Raw genomic sequence first — 21,491 nt, forward strand, 5'->3', positions numbered from 1 at the left:
TACCGGATCCGCAGCGTATTTTCTGCTGCAGATCCGGAGCAGATTTCATTTAAATAACTGAACACAACATCAAATCTGCACCATCAAATCTGCTGCAGATCTGTTGCTGATCTGCTGCGGATCCTGTAGATGTGAACACACCCTAATGCTGGACAGATAAGCAGCCTCCTTATAATTACAGACACAGACAAGAAGTTTCCGTTTATTTTCAGGCCTAATGAATAAAAACTGCAATATTACAATTTATATTATTATATTATTTTATCATATAGATAGTAAAATGGGAAAACATCAATAGCAATAGATCATTTTCTGATGACACTTTATAATTTAACCACTACACCTAATTTTTGTGATAGGGTGACTGAATATTATATTCACTTTTACCCAGATGGATGGATTAGATTGATATACAACACAAATAAAAAAAAAATGAATATTTGTATCATTGTAAAATAATATACAGTGGTACCTTGTTTTAAGAGTATCTTGATTTAAGAGCGTTTTGGTTTAAGAGCTCACAGTTTTTCATAATTGGGACTTGGTTTAAGAGCATTGCTTTGGTTTAAGAGCTCCCTGTACTGGCGCGAGTGGGGAGGGACATGGCCTGTATAGTGGGGTCTACAGCCCTGTACTCTGACCCAGGAAGTCTCCCTCACCTTCCAAATCATAGCAGATCCACTTCAGGCTGGGGCTTACATCAGGGGACAGGACTGTGGAGGTAATCTCTCCATAGCTGTAACCCCTCTCTCCCCGGACAGAGAGTCCTGCATGTATGTGCCCACATCTGCCCTGCTCATTCCTTCATGCTCCCTGCAGTCTCTGCCAGCCCTTGTGTTCCCCATTCTCTCCATTACTGTACAATAATTTATAATATCACATATTCTGCTGTTTCTGAATGTTTGTTTCATTTGTTTTACATGTTATTCAGAATAATAAATCATTATTTTTGGGGTGTGAAACCAATTGTCTGCATTTCTATGTTTTCTTATGGGAAAATTTGCTTTGGTTTAAGAGTGGATTTGGATTACAAGCGCGGTCCCGGAACGAATTATGCTCGTAATCCAAGGCACCACTATATATAGAAACCGAACTATAGATCCATACTTCAGAACTTTATCCAACATTGTCTTAAAGGGGTTGTCTGGCTACCAAATCCTGCACTGCTGTCTGCACTCTGCTGCTCTGGTTCCTGATGTGCGGCTGCGTTCTAAGACATGACGTAGCAGGCCTGCTCAGCCATTCAGTGGCTGTAGTGGTGTCCCTTCTCTGCCATTACAGTAAATGGCTGTGTGGGCCTGCTATGTGATAGCTCCGGTCTCTGGTGTGTGTCTACTTCTGGGTTCTGAGACTTGATGTGTGAGAACCCGGAGTACAGGTCGCAGCATTGGAGCCAGGGAGGCTTTCTGTATTTTTAATTTTTTGAGTATGGCTTATATTAAAGGCAAACTCAGGCTAGATCTTTTTTTTTTTTTTTTTTTTTAGGTAGGGCTTATTTTTGGAGAAATATGGTACACTACCACTATTAGTACAATCTGGTATACTACTGAAATATTTAAACTATATATCGTTGTTGCTTGCAGGGATATCTTACATGGCAAACTGGAATAACACATATTTTACGGAATTTATTCTTCTCGGACTGACAGACAATCCTAAACTTGAGGTAATACTCTTTATCCTCTTCTTAATCTTCTACATTATCACCCTCACCGGTAACCTAGGCATCTTAGTGGCTATCAGGGCAGATTCTCGGCTTCACACACCCATGTATTTTTTTCTCAACAATCTGTCATTCCTTGATCTGTGCTATGCCACCATTATCACTCCTAAAACATTGGTCAATTTTATGTCAAAGTCAAAAACCATTGGTTACAAAGAATGTGCTGTCCAGATGTACTTCTTTGCTGCTTCAGTGACCACTGAATGTTTCCTATTGGGCATCATGGCCTATGATCGCTATGTGGCAATATGTAACCCACTGCTATATTCAGTTGTAATGAATAAAAAGATTTGTATACAGCTTGTGGCAGGAGCTTATACTCTGGGATATCTCAATGCAACCCTGCACACCATCACCACTTTCCGGCTACCATTCTGTAAGACCAATAAAATTGATCATTTTTACTGCGATGTTCCTCCTCTCCTAAAACTCTCCTGCACCAAGACTACCATGAATGAAATATTGATGTTCATATTTGGAGGTTTTGCAGAAACAAGCTCCCTCACCACCATCATAGTCTCCTACACCTACATTATAACCAGCATACTTAGAATGCGCTCAGCAGATGGAAGGAAAAAAGCATTTTCCACCTGTGGGTCTCACTTTACAGCTGTCACCATATTTTACAGCACTATTCTCTTCATGTACCTGAGACCTGCTTCAACTTATTCCATGAGCCAGGACAGAGTTGCCTCAGTTTTTTATAGTGTCATTATACCTATGCTAAACCCATTAATTTATAGTTTGCGGAACAATGACGTGGCACAAGCCTTGAAGAAAATTAGAACAAAATATTGTTGCAAAGGCAAATAAAATATCAGCCATGTGCAGAATCTCTTTTAGACGTAAAATTTATTGTATATTTTCTTGTATCATATTGTAATTCTAATTATTGTATTCTAATAAAAAGGATGATGATTATGATGATGATCAAGATTTATTTTCTTTATATTTTTATCCCAGAAAAAAGTTCACAACACTGTTATTTTCTCCTTTGTTTAAAGCAGCGGTGGGGAACCTCCGGCCCGCGGGCCGCATCCGGCCCCTGAGGCCTCCTGATGCGGCCCGCGGCTCTCCTGTGATTTTGCGCTGCTCTGGTGGGGAGCGAGCCAGCATACACACCATCCTCTGTGACAGCTGCCAAACACAGGAGGATGCTGTCTGTGCCAGCTCCTTCCCCACCAGAGCGGCGCACATCTTCCGTCTCCTGCGGGCCACGCTCGATGACATCATTTCATCGTGCACCTGCAGGAGAAGATGGGAACAGGCTAGAGGGGAGAGAAGAGGACCTGGGCAGCAGGGGAGCGGAGGAAAGGTGAGTGGGATGTCTATTTTTTTTATTTGGGACAGACACTGGGGGGCTAAGTACACTACCAGGGACATGACTGGGGGGGGGTTAGCTAGACTACCAGGGCATCACTGGGGGGTTAACAATGACCAGCAGGGACATCACAGGGGGTTAACTATAACTACCAGGGGCATAACAGGCGGTTAACTATAACTACCAGGGGCATCACAGGGGGTTAACTATGACTAGCAGGGGCATCACTGGGGGTTAACTATAATTACCAGGGGCATCACAGAGGGTAAGCTATAACTACCAGGGGCATCACAGGGGGTTAACTATGACTAGCAGGGGCATCACTGGGGGTTAACTATGACAAGCAGGGGCATCACTGGGGGTTAACTATGACTAGCAGGGGCATCACTGGGGGTTACCTATAACTACCAGGGACATCACAGGGGGTTAACTATGACTAGCAGGGGCATCACTGGGGGTTAACTATAACTACCAGGGGCATCACAGGGGGTTAACTATGACTAGCAGGGACATCACTGGGGGTTAACAATGACTACCAGGGCATCACTGGGGGTTAACTTTGACTACCAGGGGCACCACTGGGGGGGGGGGGTTAACTAGCAATGGCGGATTATAATGTAGGCGGTTTGGGCGGCCGCCCGGGGCCCGAGGCCCGAGGCTCTGGGGGGGCCCATGCCACGCCGCCCACATTATAATGCCGCCCTGGAGGCCCCCTTCCCCTCGCCACTGCACTCTTGTGACCGCAAGCATTGTTTCGCTTGCGGTCACAAGAGTCTCCGGCTGATACGCGGCTGCCGGGGGTGTCCCGTCCTCTCCCCGGCAGCGCGCGCATCACACAGCTCCTAGTGCCGCCTGGGGCCCTGACTTCCGGTACTGGGAGCGCACGTACTAGAAGTCAGGGCCCAGGCGGCACTAGGAGCTGTGTGATGCGCGCGCTGCCGGGGAGAGGACGGGACACCCCCGGCAGCCGCGCATCAGCCGGAGACTGCAGAAGGAGAGAGAATCAACGGGGGAACGCAGGGTAGGTGAGTTGTATTTTGTTATTTTTGTGTTATTTACTGACTGGGGGGGACCATCTATAAAGGGGAGAAGAGGGGGGGACTATCTATAAAGGGGGAAAGAGGGGGACCATCTATAAGGGGGGAAAGAGGGGGACCATCTATAAGGGGGGAAAGAGGGGGACCATCTATAAGGGGGGAAAGGGGGACCATCTATAAAGGGGGAAAGAGGGTGACCATCTATAAGGGAGGGGGGAGAGGGGGACCATCTATAAAGGGGGAAAGAGGGGGACCATCTATAAGGGAGGGGGGAGAAGGGAACCATCTATAAAGGGGGAAAAGAGGGGGGACCATCTATAAAGGGGGAAAGAGGGGGACCATCTATAAAGGGGGAAAGAGGGGGACCATCTATAAGGGGGGAAAGAGGGGGACCATCTATAAGGGGGGAAAGAGGGGGACCATCTATAAGGGGGGGAAAGAGAGGGACCATCTATATGGGGGGAAGAGGGGGACCATCTATAAGGGGGGGAAAGGAAAGAGAGGGACCATCTATAAAGGGGGAAAGGGGGACCATCTATAAAGGGGGAAAGAGGGGGACCATCTATAAGGGGGGAAAGAGGGGGACCATCTATAAAGGGGGAAAGAGGGGGGCCATCTATAAAGGGGGAAAGGGGGACCATCTATAAAGGGGGAAAGAGGGGGGCCATCTATAAGGGGGGAAAGAGGGGGGCCATCTATAAGGGGGGAAAGAGGGGGACCATCTATAGAGGGGGAAAGAGGGGGACAATCTATAAAGGGGGACTATCTCCTATAGGATTAGCACCCTCCTCTCCTGACATCCTCTGTGCTGCTGTGACCTCCCCTATAGATCAGCACCCTCCTCTCCTGACATCCTCTGTGTGGCTGGGCGCTGTGACCTCCCCTATAAGACCAGCACCCTCCTCTCCTTACATCCTCTGTGCTGCTCGGACCTCTCCTATAGATCAGCACCCTCCTCTCCTGACATCCTCTGTGCTGCTGTGACCTCCCCTATAGTTTAGCACCCTCTTCTCCTGACATCCTCTGTACTGCTCGGACCTTTCCTATAAGATCAGCACCCTCCTCTCCTGACATCCTCTGTGCTCCTGTGACCTCTCCTATAAGATCAGCACCCTCCTCTCCTGACATCCTCTGTGCTGCTGTGACCTTGGGGGGGCAACATCAGGGGACCAGGTGAGGTGGCAATATGTGTATTGGGGGCAGTGGAGGTGGGGTGGGCAATGCTTACTGGGGGTAGCAGCAAGGGACCAAACATTATGTTTATTGGGGCCAGCAGGGAGGGGAGGCAGGCAGTGTTTATTGGGGACAGTGGGGGGGGGCACAGTAGCAGATTATAATGTGGGCGAATTGACTGGGGGGGGCCCAGGTTGGGTGGACAGCCCGGGGCCCAGGGTACATTTAATCCGCCACTGTTAACTAGACTAACAGGGACATCAATATGGGGTTAACTACAGCTACCAGGGGCATCACTGGGGGGTTAACTCTGGCTACCGGGCATCACTAAGGATTCACATTAGGTACAAGTGCATCACAGAGAGTTAACTACAATAGCAGGGGCACTAGGGGAACAACACTTTGCCTTGCACCGGGTGCTGTGCACCCACGCTACCCCGCTGCCACGCACAGTATAACATTGAGTGTGGCCCTCTAATGATTTTATTAATGCCCGAATAGCCCTCGACACGGAAAAAGTTCCCCACCCCTGGTTTAAAGGAACAGGACAACAAAAATAACAGGGCTGCCAGAAGGAGGATACAATATGGGTGCATCATTGATCCAGAATTATGGGCATAAAACCTGGGCCACTTATAGTTACAGTGTGGCTCTATCATTACAGTACCACATTTTGGTTGCAAAATACTATGTGGAAACATAGCCTAAAGACCCTATTCCACCAACAGATCTGACGACAGATTATCTGCCAAAGATTTGAAGCCAAACCCAGGAACAGACAATAATCAGAGAACAGGTCATAAAGGAAAGACTGGATTTCTCCTCTTTTCAAAAGCACTCCTGGGTTTGGCTTCAAATCTTTGGCAGATAATCTGTTGTCAAATCTGTTGGTGGAATAGGGCCTTTAGACTGGTTTCATACATAGAAAAACATCAGAAATAGACAACCTGCATCATTCAGTCTGCCCTTTTGGTAAATCTTTTCTTATTATCTTAGAATAGATACATGACATCACACTTTTCATGGAAAACTGTTACTGCAGTTTTTGAGCCAAAAGAAGAGGTGGATGCAGCAGTATGGAAAATTATACGTCCTTCCTTTATATTTATATTTCCAATTCCTATTGAATTTTCTTCCCACGGCTACAGCTCAAAAACAGCAGTTTTCCAAAAATAACAGTGTGTTATACTGGCCTTATGGTGTTCCAACTCCGGTAAAAAAAATTTGAGTCTCTGTTCCAGGGGCTCATCATTTGCATAGATGCCCAAAGCTCCCTGTTAGATGGAAATTCTCAAAGCTGTGGAAAGAATTTGTAATATAAAACGGATTCCTACATAGATATTTATTTTAGGGAACACTAGTAGAGTAACTCCTATCTACTTCTATGGGAGATATGACGGCAGCATAGAACACTTGGCTGTTTTTGCCACCTCTATCTCCCACAACTGGGCTGTGCAGGCATACTTCTAGAGAGAGGTGTGGATCCCAGAGATGGGCCTACATCTATCAGGCATGTATGCCAAATCCTGTGGGCATACCATGAATATTGGCATAAGAAAAAATTGGTGACTATATTATTACTAGTCAAGACTTTTAGCCAGCACAAGTAACTAGAGATATAAATGTATGCATTTTTATAATCTTTTTAACAGCAGTCTGCAGTTCTTTATTTCTTAAGCTATAGATTACAGGGTTTAATGCAGGAATTACCACCGTATAAAATATAGCCACTACTTTGTCTTGTTCGGAAAAATATTGTGCACTTGGGCGCAGGTACATGAAAAGTATAGTACCATAAAACATGGTGACAACAGTAAGGTGAGATGAACAGGTATAGAATACCTTACATCTGCCTTTTGTGGACCTCATACCCAGCACAATATGTATAATATAACCATAGGAAGTCATAATGGTAACTAGAGATATACCACTAACTGCTGCCACTGAGAACAAGAGCACAAGATCATTAGCATTGGTATCAGAGCATGCAAGCTTCAGCAAAGGGGGGTAGTCACAGTAGAAATGGTGAATGTTAACTGGTCCGCAGAAAGAGAGTTGCAATGCATAGGAAGCATTTAATATGGAAGTCACTAGGGCAACTGTGTAACAGCTTGCTATCAATTGTCGGCAAACCGATGCTGTCATTGTAGAGTAATACAATAGCGGCCTGCTAACTGCCACGCATCGGTCACATGACATCAGTGCCAGGATAAGGGACTCTAGGCTGCCGAAAATACTGAAAAAAGTGAGTTGACACATACAGGCAGCATATGAAATAGACATGTCCCCAGCTATCAAGATGTCCAGGAGTTTCGGAGTGATAACAGAGGAGTAACAGAGATCTGAAAATGATAAGTGGCTCAAAAAGAAGTACATAGGAGTCTGTAAACTAGGAGCCAGATGAAACAATAATATAAGGTTACTATTTCCCACAATGGCAAGGATATACACTAGGAAAAAGAGAATGGAAAGGAAACACCGGAGATGGTTGTCATCCGTCAAACCTAGCAGGACAAATCTGGACATAGACGTTTTATTGTTCTCATTGTACGATTTCATTTTATGTGCTGAAATTGCTTTTTGTATAGATACTGCTCTGTGAGATAAAAACATGGGTTTTTTGGGGGGGTTCCACAAAGAGAATGGAGTTAAGCTTTATTTCTTCTTGTAAAAGTTTTCATGATCTATATTTTTACCTAAAAGTAAAAATTAAATGGAATGGTAAAAGACGGAAAATTATAATAGTGCATTGCATGTTTCACACACACATTACTAAGAGGGTACTCTGTTCATTTCAATCTTTTAGGCTAGGTTCACACAATGTCTTTTGTGCAAAATAATGTCCGCATTTTTAAAAAGAAAAACAATGCCCGTTGTTTTCAATTTTCAATGATTCCCTTTGAAGTCTTTGCAAACAGTGCCTGTCTGTTGGCTGTCCAGGCATGATGGGAAATGTAGTTTAGCAACAGCTGGAGGGCCGTAGTTTGGAGACCCATGCTCCAGAGCATTAACACCTCTATCTATTAAAGCATTCTTATTTTGCAACATATTTTTTCTACACCTGCCTGAAACTTTGGCTTAGTGCTGTATATTCCTATAACATGTTAACTCTCATGATACTGGCCCACCTGAATACCAGAGCATCTTCAAACTAAAAAAAAAATAAACTATTGGACCTGATATGTTCTCTGTGTGCAATAATAACAAAGTTTAAAAAAATGGAGTCTGGGCCCTCCAAGGTATTTTCTTTGGCAGGCTCCTAAATAGGTTCATACAGGCTCATACTAATGTTAGCATCAGCCTCTACACTCATATACTATATAATATTAGACCAGTACATACAGTACATAGTAATGTTAATGTTACAATAAGAACATAACAGGAGCACTCTGATTTAATGCCTAGAATCTTAGAATCTGGGCACAAACACAACAGATACTTACAATTTAAAGGTTCAGAATCAAAAGACTGTGGCTGGATGAGTCCTATATTAACTGTCTTTGCTTCTGAGATTAAAGAATCCCATGGTATATTAATAATAATGGCGGTGATTATCAAATCCACAAAGGGACCATCCGTAATTATGACCCCTGAGTAATGGATAACATATTCCACATTGTATAGGTTTTATCCATTGTATTTTTTTAACAATCACCCCAAAACTGTTCCTTTCTTTACCCATTGGTAGGGTGGGCCTTGCCAATGCCACAGCCAGTCATAGACAGATGGCCCTGTGGGGCCCTTCAGGTGAACCTGCATTCCATGGGCTGGTACAGTTGCTTGAGGAGACACAGTATGTATGTAGGAGAGCTAACAAAATTTGTCTTTTTTTTTTTTTTTTTTTTTCTGTGTTCCAGATGGGGGGAGTGGCTGCCTCTACTTGGTCGTGCACTCCACCCATCCCACCCAGGTGGTGTAAGACAGATCTTGCATGCCCAGAGCATAGGATTATTACACGCCATGGAGAGGCCAGAGTACAGTGTAGGGTCACCCCCGCATGGGGCCACCTTATCGTTGGTGGGGTTGTTTACACTGTATGCAAATGGTAACCAAGACCCTCATTATTTTTGTGGGAATTTTTTTAGATGTTGGGGGGCTGTTTTTAACTATTTTCATATCTGTAGTGGGTCTGTATCTTGCCATTGCGGTGAGCTGTTGCATTTTTGTGTTTTTGTATGGCAACAGTATGTATGACAATCCTGGTTTCTCTGGGGCACTCCCTAATGTATGTGTCATGTGCAGTAGAAGTTGGGGTTTCCTCCATTTATAGGGAGTCTTCAGCTCTTTTACGGTATGGAGCAACAGACACTGGCACCTTTGTTCGGATGGCTATTTGTAAAAGTTTCAAAATAGTCATTAAGTAAAAAAACAAACAAACAATTCTTTGAAGTTGTCAAAGAGTGCCATAAAGACAGCACCCTGCCAGCACAGGCATGCTTACTCCCTCCTCCTCCTGAAAGTTTAGCTCTGTACATCAATCTAATCAGGCAGGGCTGGGAAAAGAGAAGAGGAGTGTCTGCTGGAGTTGAGCACCACCTCTACAACACTTCTGCTCCAATTAACTATGATTTTATACCTTATTTATTATTTATTAAAAATCAAGTGTGGGGGGGGGGGGCCCTGGAACATTTAATGTTCATGTCTGTAGGACATGCACATTTAACTGAAATCCCTTCTTCCTCTGCTGTTGGATCCATGATTCTCTATTAATATTCAAGAGCCCAGAAGGCATTTCCCTGACTGCAAGTGCCCATCTTAGTATGGCCCCCCCACTCGAAAGCTCTGTCTCACTGCTGCTCTGTAAACTCTCCTCCACGTCTGATTGACAGCCATTAGCCTATTTAGTCTTTAGCAGGTCTGCTTTAAAGCATAACTATATGTAGCAAAAAAAATTTAATTTCTCAAATAAAAAGCCTATGTATTATCCTTTAAAAAGTGCCCTAAACTGCATTGATAGCTTGTGCGCTTGCTGAGATATCCCCAGTTGTTTGGCTTAGAAGAATAAATCAATTTTTCTCCTGGCTGACAGAAAGCGGGCGTGGTCTATCCCTCATCTCCCTGGCTGGGTCCCTCCATTCACTGACCAGCACCTTAGCAGATAGTATCACACACAGTAGGATCAGATACAGCCCCAACATACAGTATGACACAGTAAGATTAGATACAAAGCCCCAGCAGGTGGTATCACATACAGTAGGATCAGATACATTCTTCTGCTCTCATAACCAGGGGCATTGCTAGGGTCCTAAAACATCCGGGGCATGGGCCCTCTGAGTGCCATCATAAGCGGATAGTAATAATGCCCCCTTCTGTGCCCCCATATAGTAATAATGCCCCCTGCTGTCCCCTCCATGTAGTAATAATGCCCCCAGTGTGCCTCCCATATAGTAATAATGCCCCCTGCTGTGTCTCCTATATAGTAAAAATGTGCCTGCTGTACATACCATAGTAATAAAGTTCCCCTCCTGCCTGCAATTAACCCAACCGCCATCCACACACACACTACCCCACCTGACCCCCTCCACCCACACACACTACCCCACCTGACCCCCTCCACCCACACACACTACCCCACCTGACCCCCTCCACCCACACACTACCCCACCTGACCCTCTCCACCCACACACACACTACCCCACCTGACTTCCTCCACCCACACACACACACACACACACACACCCTACCTGACCCCCTCCACCCACATACTACCCCTTTCCCCACACACACTAGCCCACCTGACCCCTAGAAAGCAAGGTCAGGGTACGTAATATAAAAGGTCAGAACAACAACAATAAACAATCAGGAGAATGCTAGGTCAAGGCACAAGGCGCTATCACAGGCACTGCAATGAGACCAGGGGCTATTTATAGTGAACAGGAACCTAGGTGCTGACAGCTAACTGGCCATCAAGGGTACACCTGAAACCGATCGAGCGGGGGTGGTGAGGCCCCAGCCGCGGCAATACACAAAAGAAAAAATAAACACAGCAGGCTGGTTGCTGGGGATGCTATGGGCGGGCCCCTGGCAACCAGTCCTGCCCAACAGCAGAGCGTGACAACACCAGAGCGCGGCCAAGATCTGAACGTGCAGGGCGGCAGCCAAGGACGCCGCTGGCACGCCCCCAGCAACCGTCTCCCCCCCCCGTGCTTCTCTTCTGTCTCCCCCCCCCTGCTTCTCTTCTGTCTCCCCCCGTGCTTCTCTTCTGTCTCCCCCCCGTGCTTCTCTTCTGTCTCCCCCCCGTGCTTCTCTTCTGTGTCCCCCCCGTGCTTCTCTTCTGTCTCCCCCCCTGCTTCTCTTCTGCCTCCCCCGTGTTTCTCTTCTGCCTCCCCCGTGCTTCTCTTCTGTCTCTCCCCTACTTCTCTTCTGCCTCCCCCGTGCTTCTCTTCTGTCTCTCCCCTACTTCTCTTCTGCCTCCCCCGTGCTTCTCTTCTGTCTTCCCCCTGCTTCTCATCTGTCTCCCCGCTGCTTCTCTTCTGCCTCCCCCGTGCTTCTCTTCTGCCTCCCCCCATGCTTCTCTTCTGCCTCCCCCGTGCTTCTCTTCTGCCTCCCCCCATGCTTCTCTTCTGCCTCCCCCATGCTTCTCTTCTGTCTCCCCCCGTGCTTCTCATCTGCCTCCCTCGTGCTTCTCTTCCTTCTTCCCCCTGCTTCTCATCTGTCTCCCCCCTGCTTCTCTTCTGCCTCACCCGTGCTTCTCTTCTGCCTCCCCCCATGTTTCTCTTCTGCCTCCTCCGTGCTTCTCCCCCGGGTCACCTCCACAGCCTCACATAGCCCCCAGATGTGTTCCTCCAACTCAATCAGCTCAGAGCAGGAGCGTAGGGCCACTTCGGCGGGCCATGGCGCATGCGTTGATTGGATGCGTGCACCACGGCCCACCACAGCGGCCCCACACTCAAGCTCTGCGCTGATTGGATTGTAGGAGCGCGTCCGGGTGCTATGGTCAGGCAGATGGGCAGCAGCAGAATCGATCTGCGAGCCAGATGTGTGCATCAAAAGAGCCGCATCTGGCTCGCAAAACCGGGGCAGCAAAGATCCAGGGCAGCAGGCATTTTAATTCGGGGCATGAGCCCCGAATAAAACTGCCTAGCGACGCCACTGCTCATAACACTGTAGGATAATGTCAGCCATGGAGGTGGGGGCACCTGCTGCAGACATCTGATATTGAGTGTTATATGTACTATGGAAGGACTAAAGCTGTGTTGTGCTGGGACTTGTAGTCCTTCCCTCAGTGACCTAACCACTTTCCCTCATGCAGTACATTGGAGTCATGGCTGGCATGTTCCCCCTGGTTGAAGCTCTGGGTACTTGTCCCTCCATCCTGCGTCCTCCCCTGCGCTGTTCCTCACACAACACCTGGGACATCAGCTCTGCTTAGTGACCTCTGTGAGGGAAGGGGGGGAGAACGTGCTGCTAGGAGGTGGGGGAGGAGGTTTTGTTTCTGTCTGTGTCAGGGCTGTTATCTGATGCTGCTGTCAGAGTCCGTATACTCAGGACAGATTTCCAGGAAGGGGCGTGTCCAGCAAGATTGCAGAAATAACACAGAGGCAGACAGAGAGCTGACAGGACAGTCAGCTTCATTTATTTAAAAAACTGTTCATTTTAGCTTATTATTGTATATTGCAAAAATTCTTATCATGGCTTAAGCTAACTAAAACTAAATGGTCAAAATATTTTATAGTTACGCTTTAACCTAATAGGAGTGCCACTGAACTGTGGTGAATGATTAGCAGAGAATTAATTTCCAGGACCTGCCAAGCTGATTACAAAAAGAAACAAAGGCAAAAAAAAAAAAAAACGACCTGCAGAAGATCAGGTCGGTTAACAGAGGCCATATTCGGTTTCGTTTTTTTATGAACAATCGCCTAACCCTACAATACAAACACCAGTATTCCCCCCACTATACAGTGACCTATATAGACGTAAATACAATACAGGCTCTGCACACCATAATAATGATTACAGTGCAGTTACATCCAGGGATTGTCTTCTCTGATTGTTTTCTCCATCAGGACTGGTCCATCATGAAGACTTCTCCTTGTGGTGACTCATCTTTACAGAATCTGCTAGACAAACATTACCTCTATACAAACTCCCAATCTGTATTGCTCTACATCAGGGATAGGGAACCTTTGGCCCTCCAGCTGTAGCAAAACTAAAATTCCCATCATGCCTGGACAGCCAAAGCTAAAGCTTTGCATGTCCAGGCATGATGGGAACTGTAGTTTTGCAACAGCTGGAGGGCTGAAGGTTCCCCATCTTCTCTACACAACAGTGCCCAAAGTGTTTTCCAAAAATAATATAAGGCCCCATGTGCTGATTATTTCTGAGACATTCTGTTTTTTAAATTCAAGGCATTTAGAATTGGGCACAGTCGAGGAAGCAAGATGACTGCAGGTGCAAGGGCAGCAATGTATAGCAATGTTGTTTAAAGCCTGCCTGGTTAATATTCTATGAGAGTTTGGTACTCAAACACAGGGGCTGTATGAATAAGTTTAATAAAGTTTGCGGACAGTGGTGTTGGCATTCTGAGACCAACTACTCTGCCAGTAGATACCTGCGTTTGAGGGACTCCTTAACGTCTTCTGCCTCGTAGTGGGTTTTCCCTCTATTCCTCTGACCAGGTCCAGTATATGCTTATACTTTGGTGTTTGTATTCTTGTAATTAGTGTACACCGTGAAGGCCAATGGTATTACTGTATATGTGGTTTTTCCTGTTTGTTTGTTTCTTTCTTTCTTTATAGAACTATATTACTGTTTAGTGATGACATGGTTTAATGTCTTGTTCACCTGGCATTGTACAAGTATGCCTAGGATATCCTCTATTATTACTTGTGGAATACTCTGTAAGTATTGTTTTTTATACATATTATCTCATGTATTCATATATGATGTTGTTTACTACCGTGGTGCCTTATAATTCTTAACAAATTAAACAAATTTTTAAAAAAGCCTGTCTGGTTGTCATGAAATCAAGAAATGGGCAAGTACATAGCATCTAGCGTGATGCACACATGATTATGGCAATGCTAGTATTTTACCAGTGCTGCAGTATGTGACCCTAAAGTATGACACCGTGGCAACTGGCCAGTGTCAGTCTTCTTGGCCCTTCTCTTTTTGTCCCATGGTAACTATAACTAAAGTAGGGTATAGTCTTTAGATAGTGAGGCAGCACTACCCTAAACAAAAAAACAAAAAAAATAATAAACAAAGTTCTCAGTAAAGTATGGTATAGTTGGTAAATGGGATTTTTAAACTAGGGTCCCTGTCATCCCATTTGAAACCCCTAAACCACCATAGCATCAGGATAGTAATAGATAGTAAGGTAAATATTTGCACAAATTCAGTATAAAGGAAAAAACTAAGTTAAAGTTGCACACTTTACGTGAAAATAGTCAAGTGGGCACAGTGTCGGACTGGGGTATCTAGGGCCCACCAGAAAAAAAAGGTCCTGGGGGCCCACCAATCAAGAACCAGTGCGAAACAACATGTCTGCCAGTGTTAGTGCAGGTTCTAAAGCTGGGGGCCCACCGGAGGATCCTCTGGTACTCTGGTCCGACACTGAGTGGGTAGTCCCAATGTGAAGAGTTGTCATACAGTCTCTGGTATACATACCTTATACTATAGTAACAGCAACCTAAGTCTATATTTTTCTCTGATTTTCCTGAATGCTCTGGTAACTTCCTTATTTCTTAGACTATAAATTAATGGGTTAAGCATGGGAATAATAACTGTATAGAACACAGAGGCAATTCTGTCTTGGCTCATGGCATAGCTAGAAGATGGCCGTAGATACATGAAGACAATGGTACTGTAGAAAATGCCGACCGTCATTAGATGGGATGTACAGGTAGAGAATGCTTTCTTTCTGCCCTTCTGGGAATGAATGTTTAGTATAGTTGATAAAATATAGCTATATGACACCATAATAGTTGTCAGTGAGCTTATTTCAGCAAGACCTCCAAAAATGAACATCACCAGCTCATTTACTGCAGTATCAATACAAGAGAGCTTTAATAGAGGTGGGACGTCACAGTAGAAGTGGTTTATTTTATTGCTTCTGCAGAACGGTAAGTGGAAGGTGCATGATGTATGAATAGATGCATTCAGGTAACCCCCAAGGTAAGCTAAGCCCACAAGCTGCCTGCAAAAACTTTTCTTCATTACTATCATATACAACAGTGGGTTGCAGATTGCAACATAGCGATCATAAGCCATAATCCCTAGCAAGAAACACTCAAGGGTAACAGAAGCACCGAACAGATACATTTGCATTATACATTCAACAAATGAAATAGTCTTTGTAACCGAAAGGAAAGTAGCTAAGGTCTTTGGTGTTATGATAGTAGAGTAACAAAGGTCTAAAAAAGAAAGGTTATTTATGAAAAAGTACATTGGAGTATGAAGCCGAGAGTCTCCTCTGATGGTGACCATGATGCCAATATTAGCCACCAAAGTGACAATGTAAAAGATCAAAAATAAGGCAAACAGAAAAATCTGGAGCTTAGGATCATCAGTAAGACCTGAGAGTACAAAGTATAAAGGTTTCGTGCTGTTCCATATACTCATGCCTCCTTTTTTATGAAGATAACTAGACCATAAAAGTGGATAGAAGTGTTACAACACAAATTTCGTTTCAGTCACACAAATGTACTGAGGTAAATGTAGATTTGTTAGGTTAGTAAAACCCAAAAATCTATCTACTCTGAATTGTATCCAGTTCTTGCACAAGTATAGGCCACACTTTTAATTTACAATTATTCTAATGTATGTTTTCACCTTTTATTTTACAGCGGATTTTGCGGCATAATCGCAGCGTAAAAATCCGCTAAGAATCCGGTACATGTGAAGCTACCCTTAAGAAGCAATCCCATCTCAACTAGTATACTGGGTTCACACTACGTATACTTCAGTCAGTATTGTGGTCCTCATATTGCAACCAAAACCAGGAGTGGATTAAAAACACAGAAAGGATCTGATCACACAATGGTGAAATTGAGTGGATGGCCGCCATATAACAGTAAATAACTGCCATTATTTCAATATAACAGCCGTTGTTCTAAAATAACAGCAAATATTTGCCATTAAATGGTGGCCATCCACTCAATTGCAACATTGTGTGAACAGAGCCTTTCTGTGTTTTTAATCCACTTCTGGTTTTGGTTGCAATATGAGGACCACAATACTGACTGAAATATACGTAGTGTGAACCCAGTAAACTGGTAAACTGGACACGTCAAGTTAAACATTTTAGCTAATACATACATTTTGCGACTTGTCTCCTTCCTCTTATATGTTGCTATTTCCCTCCCCTTGTGGACAGATGATTTCTTTAGGTTACTGACCACTGCTCTGCACTAAAAGCAGTGGTATATATATAGAGAGAGAGGGGGGGGGCAGCTGTAAACAATGGAAGGTTATCTGTATTAGTTAAAACAAATACACAGAAAAGAATACATCAACATGTAAGTGAGAAACAGACAACCTATTAGACACAAAAGAGTTAAGATTATTGCATTGCAAAAAACCACAGCCCTGCTTTCAGTGTAAACTTCAACACCCCCCCCCCCCCCCCCCCCCCATCACAAATAAAAAACAGACCACTGTTTTCCTTCTTCCAGTTCTATGCTTGACTTAAGGTCCTATTACACAAACCAATTGTCGCCCGTCTATGGCCGATAATCATCTTGTGTAATGGTGCGTTTACACAGAGAGATTTATCTGACAGATTTTGAAAGCCAAAGCCAGGAATGGATTTGCAAAGAGGAGAAATCTTAGTCCTTCCTTTATGACCTGTTCTCTGTTTATAGTCTGTTCCTGGTTTAAGCTTCAAAAATCTGTCAGATAAATCTCTCTGTGTAAACGCACCCTAATAGAAGGCAACGATCAGCCGACATGAACGATGTCGGCTGATCTTTGCTCTCGTTTGTCTTTCAACATGTTGAAAGACAAATGACTATGATAGCAACGATCTACTGCTGTCGCTCCGTGGAATAGGAGTGGCGGCAGCAGACCGCTGCTATCTGCTATGGGCTGCCCCCGATCTAGCGATCACCCGGGAAGCCCCCTTCCTTTCCCCCGCGCAGCTCACTGCGGCCCCCTCTGCACTCACCCCCTTGCTGCTGCCACGTGTCTGCTCCTCTCAGTTGCCCCATGTAATAGGGGCTTAAAAGTGTACCTGTCGTTATAACTTTCAAAACCTAAAACAGTAGGTGTGAAATAAAATTTGCAATTTACATTCATTATTTTTTTTTCGTTATTTTTACACAAAAGGACAACTAAAAATAATTTTTACTCCTCCCAAAAAACTCTTTACTCCTCCCAAAAAACCCAAAAACTCTATAAACCGATATATATTTGTTAAAGGGGTACTCCGGCTGAGACCATCCAACAGTGTAGCATAAACGAACAGCACTCAACAGGAACATGGATTGTAGTTTTATTCACTTCTGAGCAGTTCTGCACTATCCCCCTCTCTGCTATGCTTCATTGAGAATAAAACTACAATCCACATTCCTGGTGAGCGCCATTCGTTTATCTACACTGTTACAAGTGGATGTTAGTTCTTTTACCCATCCCCTCCCTGGGCATTGCTGATAAAAAGGTCACAACCAGAGTACCCCTTTAAAAGAAATGAATAAAAATGAGAACAGCAGGTTACATTATTCTGAACTTTAACAAGTGTTCAATGTAGTTATTTCCCAGAAGTCAAATCATAGACTCTAATCCTAATTACAGTGATTGCAAAATGAGGTATGTTTTTTTTTTGTTTGTTTTTTTATTTTGTTTTGCACACATTGCTATTCCTCCTACCCAATCTGAATGCTATATGCTGACTTCTCAAAACGACAGCTAAAATAACATTTTTATTATGAACCGATTGAAAATCCATTTACATCCACTTGGTATATAATTTCTGAAAGTCTTGAATATACAAGGGTCACTGACTGATATATAATGCAATTTTGTCCAGGTGTTACATAAACCCAATAGTAAAATTTTAAACAAACAATGCACTGTTAGATTTCTGGTGTTCGGGTGTTTTTTTTTGTCCCACCACCACCACCAAAATACAGCAAGCCTATAGGTTTCTCCATAAAACTTGAAAAGGGCAGGAAAAAAATATGTTTATCAAAAAAACACCAAAAACACAGGCAGAGAGAAGATTATGAAGGTTTTTACAGTGCTTTGCCTCTATATGAGTGACTTAGTAACTTAGTAATATTAGTGTATAATTTTTATGAAAATATGCAATCTCTGCTTTTCACATTGATGCAACTTCTCAAATTACCTTTTGCCTTTTTTTTGGTCAAATAATAATTTTATGTTCATTCATACTATATTTGCCTGGATCCTTCAGACACTTTATTGTTATATTCAGTGCTCTGTCTTACCACTAGTGTTACGTTACTAGCAGCCAGTCTAGTTGGCACATTGTACATGAATGCACTTTTCTTACCTGGTAAATATTCCTATTTATCTATTCTGATTTAGGCGAATGAACTTATATAATGTCAAACAATTGTCCCTGTGGATTTATTGAATTCTACTGTGATTAATTTACATAGAGCAACCGGTTAACACTGTTAATTATAAACTGGAGATTTGTAAGATTAACTATTCGTGTCAGGACTGGCAGGCGTAGACAAGACAAAAGACAGTGGGCCCTAGATCTGAACCCACCCACTGTCACCTGCCTACTTGCCTCAGTCGACCCTAAACGGTCGCGGACAACCACGGAGTCGGTCCCTACACTGCGTAGGTGGATACACAAAACGTAGACAGACAAACAAAACACAATGGAGGATAGTCAGCTAGCAGGGTCAAAACCAAACAGACAACGCAGTACAAAATCAGAAGGAGAGCGGATAGTCAAATGTCAAGCAAGAGGTCAGAACACGGACAGAGCAATAGCAAGGGGATTAGGACAGGGAACGCTGGGAAAGGAGCAGGGGAGCTGGGACTAGTAACAACTAATAACCAGCAGGGAACAGAGGATCTGACTGTTTTTTATCCAGGAAAAAAGACCAGGTCCAGCAGCTGATTGGAGCAGCCCAGATCCCAGCATCAAGCTCAGCTGAACAGACCTAGCAGTGCAGTAACCCCTACACTGCCAGAAGTCTGACAGGCCAGGCAGGTGTGGCTGAGAAGTGAAACACAATTCAGACACAAAACCAGTGCAACAGCAGACATAAACTCAGCGCTTCCTTGGCCGCCCGACATGGACTGAGGAGCGCAAAGTCACATTCCTAACAGTACCCCCCCTCTGATGAGGGGCCTCAGGACCCTCACCCAAAGGACCCGGCCTGGAAGGGTTACGCATGTGGTATTGTCTAACCAGACGAGGTGCATGCATGTCTTTGCTCGCCACCCAAGTCCGTTCTTCCGGACCAAATCCCTTCCAGTGTACAAGATACTGTAGAGAACTCTGGACCCAACGAGAATCCAGAATTCTCTCCACCTCGTATTCCAGTTCACCTTGGACGACCAAGGGAGCAGGGGAAGTAGACGGCAACACAGGGTTAACATATTTCTTTAACAGCGATTTATGAAAGACATAATGTATTTTCCAACTCTTAGGCAATTGTAACTGATAAGACACAGGGTTAATGATTTTCATAATAACATAAGGACCAATGTATTTTGGAGAAAGTTTACCAGACGGGGCTTTTAACCTTAAGTTTCTAGTAGAGAGCCATACCTTATCCCCCACCATATATTCTGGGCCAGATATACGTTTTTTTATCAGATTGTTTTTTAAAACTTTCTTGGGCTTTAACCAGGTTCTGAAGAGCCTGGGCCCAAACTGTGCACAGTTTATTGTAGATTTTTTCAGCAGAAGGGTTAACAGATTCGGCAGCATGTACTGAAGAACATCTAGGATTAAACCCAAAATTACAAAAGAATGGCGACATCTTGAGGGATTGACTTTCTCAGTTATTAAGTGCAAACTCAGCTAGAGGCAAGTACTCTTTCCACTTGTCTTGTGACCCTGCAACAAAACATCTTAAAAATTGTTCCAGTGATTGGTTGACCCTCTCGGTTTGACCATTGGATTGCGGATGAAAGGCGGAGGAAAAAGACAAAGTTATACCTAAGCGACCACAGAATTCCTTCCAGAATTTCGATACGAATTGTACGCCCCTATCGGATACAATATTTTCAGGGACCCCATGCAGACGCAAGATATGGTTAATAAACAGGGAAGCTAGGGTACGAGCGTTAGGGAGTTTACTAAGAGGAATGAGGTGACACATCTTGGAAAATCTGTCAATGACGACCCAAATCACCGTTTTCCCCCTGGAAGGGGGCAAATCAGTGATGAAATCCATAGAGACATGAGTCCAAGGTCTCGCAGGCAGTGGTAAGGGTTGAAGCAGACCCTCGGGGAGTCTGCGAGGTACCTTGGACCTGGCACAGGTCTCACAGGCTTCTACAAACAACTTAGTATCCCGAGCCCACGAGGGCCACCAATAATGTCGTGATAACAGATACTGAGTGCCAGCTATGCCCGGATACACTGAGCAATGTGTCTCCTCCAGTACTCTTAAACGAAGGTTAGGAGGAACAAAGAGCTTATTCTCAGGGGTGTTCTTACGGGCCAGGGACTGAGACTCTACCACTTGGGCAGCAAGATCGGGCTGTAGAATGGCTACCACAACCCTGGGAGCTAAAATAGTCTCTGATTCCCCACTAGGGACATTGTTTGATACCTGACTACGTCCCCAGCTTCTGACTCTGTACGGAGCAACCATATGTCTATGACCTTGGCTTGTTTAATTGGCTTGTTTGATTTTGTCTTTGGCTCTGATCTAATTCCTGATGTTCCTCTCTTAGTTTTGACCCCTGGTGTGTTTTCCTTGCACTTCTCTGGTTTTGAGTTTAGTGGCTTATTCGTACCTGGCTGTTTTCTGACTTTGGACCATTCTACTTTTGATTGGCCGTGCACTTAATGTAGGGAATGTCACACAGTTGGGGGCTGCCACCTAGGGCAAATTGTCCAAGTAGACGGGGACAGTGGGCTGGGTTTGGTACAGGACTCACTGTTCCCCTACGGAAATGACAATTCTATTTGGATTATCACATTCTCTGGGCTAACAGGCATTTAAGCCCTTAGTGACCAGCCACACCTTTTATGGTGGACACTAATGGACGTTTAGCTAAGCCACTGCCCTTTTATAGAGGCCAGACAAGCTCTCAGTACAGCTGCACCATGCCAGGGATTGTGGGAACTCAGCTGTTT

At 44.5% G+C, this 21,491-nt stretch overlaps 2 protein-coding genes across 2 annotated transcripts; one reads left to right on the plus strand and one right to left on the minus strand.

Moving 5' to 3' along the window:
• Positions 1 to 1,594: 1,594 nt before the first annotated feature.
• LOC138793593 (olfactory receptor 5AP2-like) lies at positions 1,595 to 2,536 on the plus strand. The gene has a single exon (XM_069972226.1). The coding sequence runs from the start codon at positions 1,595 to 1,597 to the stop codon at positions 2,534 to 2,536; it is 942 nt and encodes a 313-aa protein (XP_069828327.1).
• Positions 2,537 to 14,869: 12,333 nt separating this feature from the next.
• Positions 14,870 to 15,817, minus strand: LOC138794157 (olfactory receptor 5AP2-like). Its single transcript, XM_069972925.1, has one exon. It carries the CDS (start codon positions 15,815 to 15,817, stop codon positions 14,870 to 14,872), a length of 948 nt encoding a protein of 315 aa, XP_069829026.1.
• Between the last annotated feature and the right edge of the window lie 5,674 nt (positions 15,818 to 21,491).

This window comes from Dendropsophus ebraccatus, chromosome 5 (genome assembly GCF_027789765.1).
Source record: "Dendropsophus ebraccatus isolate aDenEbr1 chromosome 5, aDenEbr1.pat, whole genome shotgun sequence".
Taxonomy (NCBI): domain Eukaryota; kingdom Metazoa; phylum Chordata; class Amphibia; order Anura; family Hylidae; genus Dendropsophus; species Dendropsophus ebraccatus.